This window comes from Phoca vitulina, unplaced genomic scaffold (assembly GCF_004348235.1).
Source record: "Phoca vitulina isolate PV1807 unplaced genomic scaffold, GSC_HSeal_1.0 scaffold68, whole genome shotgun sequence".
In the NCBI taxonomy this organism is placed as follows: domain Eukaryota; kingdom Metazoa; phylum Chordata; class Mammalia; order Carnivora; family Phocidae; genus Phoca; species Phoca vitulina.
The window spans coordinates 7867493-7874826 of record NW_022589771.1 but is presented as its reverse complement, the minus strand read 5'-3'; the positions used below and the strand labels follow the sequence as shown (position 1 = coordinate 7874826).

The window sequence follows — 7334 nt, the reverse complement described above, 5'->3', positions numbered from 1 at the left end:
GGGAGAGCCCAGGACGGGGACATGGGGACAGAGACCGAGCAGGAGGCTGCATATGTCCCTGGGGAGAGCCCGGGTTTAGGGCGGCTGTCCCCGTGCTCGGGGGTCTGTGCGGCGAGTGCGGCTTCACGCGGTGTTGCTCAGCCCCTGCCCAGCGGGAACTCATCGGCCGGGTCTCTGTCCCGCTGCTGGTGGGCGGAGTCTGGTGCACACCTGGATAGCCCTGGGGCCCTGTCCGAGGTGATGGCGCCGCAGGTGTGTGGGGTCCTGGGGGCAGGAGGGCAGTGAGGGCACAGGCCGGACTGGGAAGGGAGCACCAACCTGATCTTAGTTCACCTGCCCGGGTGATTGCCCAGGTGTGGCCGAAGCAGGGTGAGGGCAGGCCCGGGAGGGTATGGAGGTGGCCCACCACAACCCCCAGCCCGTCCCGGATCCCACCTGCTCTCGCTTCCGCAGGTAGCTCTCATGCTCAGCCGCCCCGAAGCTGGACCTCGGAGTGGTCAGGGGGGCAGCTGTGACCTGCCTGAGCCATCCCCCTCGGCGCCCCGTCCCACTCAGGACACGGGGACGGGGACAGAGCAGGAGGCCATGCGCCTCCCCCAGACTCATGCCCCTGCATCCTCCTGGCCTGAGTGGACACGGCCCCTGGTGGGGTGTCCTCTCTGCACGCTTTGATGCTTCGGGCTGTTTGATCGCCCCAGGAAGGGGCCTGTCTTGGCCCTCGCTTTGCAGGGAAGGAGTTGAGTGCTCCCCGACGGAGGTGCGAGCTTGAGCCTTGAGAAACACAGACATGCTAAGTTCGTTCAGGTGATTGTTTGCAAACGGGATCGAGGTGTCCCTCCTGGTGTGGTTTTGCCCTTGGGCTGTGAGTCCACAAAGTCACAGATCTTCCAGAACTGGACCATGTCTGTGTGCTGGGAGCTCCGTCTGGGGCTTTCTCTGTATGCTGCTGGGGCCATCTTATTCGTTTGCTTCATTGTGTTTTCTTTCTTGCATCAGTAGTCGTGGGGGGCTTGGTGACCCCAGTTCAGTGGCTGGGACAGGAGAGACACCCCCCCGATGCTGAGAGTCCCTTAGGAACTTGCAGCCCCCGTCGGGAGTGTGTGCGGAGACTGGCAGCCGCCTCCCCGAGGGGCCCCAGCACCGGGCCCACGTGCGCCTGGGCGGCTCTCAGCTTTGTTCGCAATGTGCTCTGGAGCAGGCCGATAGAAGCACTTTGAGATTAAATGCTTTCTGTCTTGTTTGAAAACAGGTCGGTGATGTTGGACAGAGCCGAGAACCTCCTGCACGACCACTACGGGGGGAAGGAGTACTGGAACGTGAGTGCCCGCCGGCGCCTCCCGAGGTCCCCACAGCGCTGCTCGGGGCGCATCTATGAACGTCTGTTAGACGGTCGGCGCTTGCTGACCGCCAGCGTGGTGGGGGGTGCAGCAGTGAGGGGGCGCTGGGGGGTGCAGCGGGGGGGAGCTGGGGGGGGCGGCGGGGGGGGGCGCGGGGGGGGCGGCGGGAACCACAGCTCTGCACTTTGGGGCAGCCCCGGGGCAGCAGCGCGGGCTCCACGTGGTTGGCATGTTTGCGTGTCAGGTGATAGGTTTGTTATTTATGGAAACTGATTATTGAAAGAAAGAGTTTTTTACTTCTAAAAACACGCAGTTTGCATCTTGTAAGCTCCACGCCCCACGCTGCCGGTTAGCGGTGCGTCCCAGGGGCGAGCGCACGTCTGGCGCTGTGGGTCGGGCAGGAGCCTGAGGAATGGGCCTCACGCCCCCTCTGCAGCTGTCACTGCTTTGGGGGTCTGCCCTGTCCGAGGGGCGTGGAGCTCCCATGGGCAGCTGGGGTGGGCAGAGGTGAGGCACCTGTCGAGAGGACCCAGGAGAGACCCCTGCTCCCTGGACACGTGACCTGGGTGTCTCTTGAGCGGGTCATTCCCGAAGCACGGAGGGGCCTTGCGATCACTGCCCACGTGGTTCTGCGCCTCTCACCAGCATCGTGGTCCCCCCGCCAGCTGGGAGGGCGGTGACTCCCTCCTGCTAGCCACGGGCTCTTAACCAGAGCCGGGTCCCTCCAGCAAGGGGCCGTCCCAGCATCACAAGCTCCGCGTGTGGGGACGGTCCTGGTAGACGCTGCTCACCGTCTGGCCTCGTGCTGGTCGATGACCTGTCGCTACCAGACTCTCAGGAGCCCGTCCTCATCTGACCTCCGAGAGTGCCGGGTCGTCGTCCTCGGCATCCCCGTCAGAGTCTCGGGCTGCTCTGGGGAGGCGGGCGGGGCTCCAGGGCCCCTGCTTGGGGGTCGGCGGGGCACTCAGCAGGCGCGGCTTTCTGCGCCCCTCAGACCCGGCGGAGCATGGTGTTCGCCAAGCACCTGCGGGCCGTGGGAGACGAGTTCAGAAGCAAGTACCTGAACTCCACGGACGAGGCCGACAGGATCCCCTTCGAGGAGGACTGGACCAAGATGAAGGTAGCGCCCCCACTTGTTCTCACTCGAGGATGCGCACGTGACCCCTCAGATGCAGAGTCGCCAAGCCCGTCCCAGGGCAGCTGTGGACGCCCATCAGGAGAGTCCCCTTGTCCCCCCACAAGCTCAGGGCGACAGCTCAGGTCCGTTTCCTCCTCGGCGAGTCGGGAGACCGTGGCAGGTTCCAGCGGCAGCCACCAATCTGAGAGTAAAAGGGCGGCAGACCCGGACTCCCGTCGGCGCTGTCTGCCCTGTGGCGCGGGAGCCGCAGAAAGTTTCTTCTGAGGGTTTGGTTTTCACATAACTTAATTTCAACAAAGAATACGCTGCTTTCCCCGCAGGCGTTGTTTCTCGGTGTTTCCGGTACAGCGGGGCAGCACAGCGATCCCCCGGGCGCTTGTCCCCTGGGCGCCTTCCAGCGGAGCGGCGAGACGTCCCAGCCCCGGTTTTTAGGGCGTTCGGATAGTGTTTCCTGAGAAAATGCAGTTATGGGTGGATTTTTTAATCTAATGTACATATGTTTTCTAGAGTTGTATTTACTTGATTTCACTCCGATAAAGGGTCTGTGTGATTAGCCAGTTCATGGTCTTAGAAAGACATCCGGTGCCCAGAGTCCCCGAGTCCCCGAGACAGGCCCGCGGGCGGGGCGCTGCCGTGTGGGACCGTGTGGGGGCCCATGTCCCCCGGCGTCCCGAGTGCCAGTGGCTCCCGGTCCTCCTCTGCCAGGTCGTGCTGGGCTCCTCGCTGGGGGGCCCGTACCTCGCAGTTCACCTGAGGAGAAAGGATTTCATCTGGGGCCACAGAGAGGACGTGCCCAGTCTGGACGGGGCCGTGAAGAAGATCCGCAGCCTCATGAAGACCCACCAGCTGGACAAGGTGTTTGTGGCCACGGACGCCGTCAGGACGGGTACGCGGCTCCGGCTCTGCCCCCGTCTGCCGACCCGTCCGCCGAGCCCTGTCACGTCCTGGGCGGGCCCAGGTGCAGCTGCGAGCGCCGTGTGGCCGGGAGGCAGCGCCGGATCCTGTGTCCGTGCCCCTGACCTTAGCCGCTGAGCCCGCAGAGCCGGCGCGTGGCCGAGCGTGCGTCCCGTGGGCACCGCGGCCCCCGGTCATCGGCTCTCCCTCGCTTTGCAGAGCACGAGGAGCTGAGGAAGCTGTTGCCCGAGATGGTGAGGTTCGAGCCCACGGGGGAGGAGCTGGAGCTCTACAGGGACGGCGGCGTGGCCATCATCGACCAGTGGATCTGCGCGCACGCCAGGTGCCTCTGCCGGCCGCCGCGGGCCCCGCCGTTTTCTGTCCCCCTCCGTGGCGGCTGGTCCGCGTTGGCTAGGCTGATCCGGAGCGCCGTTGCAACGGTCTGCTCGTCGCCTGCAGGCGTACTCCCCGGGTCCGCCGTCAGACTTGGTCCGGGCCTCCCCTTTCCCTCCCCGTGGCGGGGGAGGGACCCCACCCAGGGTCTCGCTCCCCCGGGCCCGGCGACGGCCTCCATCTCACGTGTCCCTGCAGAACATGCCCAGGGTCTCTCGAAAGCCGGTCAGCGCGAGCTCCATGTGCAGCGTCGTCCCGGGAGGCCCGCCCGTCCCGGAGGAGAGCGGGGGCCGGGGCTGGGAGGAGGCCCGCACGCTTCAAGTGGGGTGGAGGCTAAGAGTAGAGTTGCCGGTTTCCCCGCGTCTGCAGGATCCCCAGAACCACGGGGCCCGTGCGTGCAGGCTGTAGGCTGGGGGCCCTCTCCTCTGAGCACGTGGGGCGGGGTGACCTCTCTGCCCTGGGATCTCAGCAACCGCCCCCCCCCCCCCCGGCCCCAAAACACCCGGAACCCGGCAGCGTTCTCGACCCCCCCCCGTGCAGGGCCGGCGGGCACTCCCCCCCTCCCCCCCCCCCGGCCGCAGGGGTCGGGCGCTGGGCTCCTTCAAGCGGCTCTTGTGTCCCCTGGTTTGCTTGTCAGGTTCTTCATCGGTACCTCGGTCTCCACGTTTTCTTTCCGGATCCACGAGGAGAGAGAGATCCTCGGGCTCGACCCCCGGACGACATACAACCGCTTCTGCGGGGACCGGGAGGTAGCGTGTGAGCAGCCCACGCACTGGAGGGTCGCCTACTGAGCCGGCCGGCCGCTTGTGGGCCCCGCGCCCTGGACACTACACGCACTGGCTCGTGGTCTCCCTCTGAGCACACGTGTGGCCTCGGGGTCGCGCCTGCCCTGCTGGTGGGCAAGGCCGCCCCACCCTCACTCTTTAGGGTCACAGTCGCAGCCCACGGCCACGTGAGCCACGGCGCGTGTCCGTTCTCGGTGTTTCCCCCACCGTCGGCTGCCCGGGACTCTGGCTGCGTGTCACGTGGGGTCTGAGCCTGGGCCTCCGCTGCTGGCAAGTCGGTGTGACGTGAGGAGGTGCGGGGCTCGTTTCAGCGGCCGGGTCTGGAGGGTGCCCGGCAGCGAGGGCCGTGCCCGTGGACCTGCTGCGGTTTCAGCCTGTTGGTACTGCTCCTTCTGCCCTTTGACCTGCGGGAGGCCCCCAACAAGTTGCCAGGAAGGCGAACCGCCGCCGCCTCGCAGAACTGGGGCTGAGGCCTGTGGGGGCCGGTGAAGTGCTCTCTCTCCTCCCCGGCTCAGATGCCGGAAGGTTCCTCGGCAGCTTTTCAGGCTTCGCTGGGTTCGCACGGGGAGGAGCCCCCGCGGCCGGCTGAGGCGCTGTGGGCTGGTCGCCGGTGAGCGCCGTGGTGGCGTTGGGGTCGGCCGCCCCGGGTCCTGCCCCGCGGTGGGCTGAGGGGGCCAGGAGCACGGTCACTCAGGCGTCCGAAGGGTTTGGAGTGTGCTGCCGATCTCGGGGCTCATGCCGCTGCCCAGAAACCCCTTCTGGGCCTCGGGCATGGCCACCACCCATCCCCCCTGACCAGGAGCCCCAACGTCCCACAGACACCCCGGGTGAGCCGCAGGGGCCGCGGCCCAAAGCCCGGGGGCTGCTTCTGTGTCTCCTTCCTGAGCTTTGAAAACCAACCCCAAACGCGCTAGGGTCCTGTGACGTCACTCACGGCTGTGCGGGGGAAACAATGAAGTATTTATTCTTTGCCCATTTGTACCTTCAAATACTATTAATAAAATACATTTTCTAGAAAACTGGAATTCTAGAGATTGTCTTTTTACACCCTTGAATTTTTTTCTGGCTTTCTGAAAACTACAAACAGTCCAGACTGTGACCTTCACTTTGCATTTCGAGGAAAACGATTGCTTCGTCCTACTCGGTCTCCCTCGGGCCGCGGTGGCAGGGACGGGGAGAGTGCCGTCTCCCGTCCGTCCGCTGCCCGGCTTTGCTGGGAAGAGCTGGGCACTGGAGAGCTGCGGGTCAGGCACCGGGGAGGCCGGTCGTCCTGGGTCCATTCTCGGGAAGGACCAGCCCGCGTGCCCCATTCGTGTTAGGGGGCGCACAGTGGTGGGGGGCGGGGCGGGGGATGCAGGCCTGGTGAGCTGGCGAAGCTGCTGGGACCGCGGCCGGCCCAGCACCGGGAGGAGAATTGCGGGGAGCGGCGGAGGGCGTCTCCTGGGGCCCAGGCGGGTGGGGGCGGGACCCCCTGGAGGGACGGAGCAGAGAAGGGGGCGGGCAGCCTGCAGGCCGGGGTCCAGGTGAGACTGGGTTGGGGGCTGTCAGGGAGGGCCGGACTCCAGGGGGACTGGGCCGCTGCAGCGCTTCATGGGGGGCTGGGGTGGGGGGCAGCGGGCGGACGCGGGGGGAGCGTGGGCGCAAGAAGGAAGCACGTGAGCCGTCCACCTTGGCCTCGGCGTGGCAGGCGAACCATCGGGCGGGCTCTTCAGGTGGAAAGCCTGGTGCCTCGGTGGGTCCTGGCTGTGCCCCCGACAGGGCAGCTCGGCGTCGCGGGGGGCCCCGGGGGGCTGCTCCACGCAGCGGCCGGTGTGCAGCGAGGACTGCCGTTCGCGGACTCGTGCGCAGTTGTGCGTTTGCGCCGCTCAGACGTGAGAGTGGGGGATGCCGGCAGACGTGACCCTTGCGATAATCAGCCCTCCCGCTCCGAAGCCCTGATGGGCCTCCAGAGGCCTGCGTTTCGGCAGATAACCTTCCAGCCAAAGGTGAACGAAAACCATCCTTTTGTTGAATAATGACCATTCATTTTCCTTTGCTTCCTGCGGGCTGTGGGCTCTTGTCAGGCGGGAGTGATTATGGGCCCTGGCTGTTTGTGCAGCGTCCGGTGGGGGGTGTCCCCCGCACGCAGGTCAGCCGAGGACGACGGGGAGGGGGGGTGAGGTCCAGGGGAGGGCAAAGCTTACCGTCCCGGCCTCGAGCAGGACCAGAAGGGCTCGAGGTTGGAGGCCCCCTGACCACAGGCACGTGGTGAGCACGAGGAAAGCACCTGCTGACTCACAGTCCGGGGCGCATCAGCTCCCGGGTGTCCCCCCACCCTTCTCTCCCACGTGCCTCGCGGCCGGGGCACTGGCTGCTGGGACCAGACGCCCTGTGTGGTGCGCTGGGCAGGACGGGGCTCAGGCCTCGGAATGGAGCTCTGCTTCCAGCCCGACGGGATCCCCGCTGGCTCGGAGGCCGTGGGGCTGCCCTCTCTGAATCTCAGCCCCAGTTCTTTCCTCCAACAAGGGAGCCCCAGGGACACCGCCAGCCCCCCACTCCCACACACCTCCCAGCTTGCTTTGTGGGTTTACACAAGACCGCCCCCTTTGAGCAGGACGGGGCAGGAGGAAACGCGTGCTCGCGGGTGGTTTCCCGCAGCACATCCAACTCACGGGCAGGGCCCTGGGCGCTGGGGGGTCGCTGAGGGCCTGAGGGGCGGTGGGCGGGGGGACCACCGCCTCCCTCCCTGCGCTGCTGGGTGCTGGGCGCCTCAGGTGGGGCAGGGCACTTGAAGAGGCTGCTGCTGGG

General features: G+C 66.3%; 1 protein-coding gene across 1 annotated transcript in view; it reads left to right on the top strand.

Annotated features, from left to right (window-relative positions):
• POFUT2 (protein O-fucosyltransferase 2) overlaps positions 1-5561 on the top strand; it is a 10125-nt gene extending 4564 nt beyond the window's left edge. Inside the window, exons 5-9 of the mRNA XM_032392669.1 lie at positions 1250-1316; positions 2332-2457; positions 3181-3361; positions 3589-3712; positions 4400-5561. Of these exons, the coding sequence (XP_032248560.1) occupies positions 1250-1316; positions 2332-2457; positions 3181-3361; positions 3589-3712; positions 4400-4553 (652 nt within the window). The 3' untranslated portion in view covers positions 4554-5561. The remainder of the gene's footprint in view (positions 1-1249; positions 1317-2331; positions 2458-3180; positions 3362-3588; positions 3713-4399) is intronic.
• The last annotated feature ends 1773 nt before the right edge of the window (positions 5562-7334 follow it).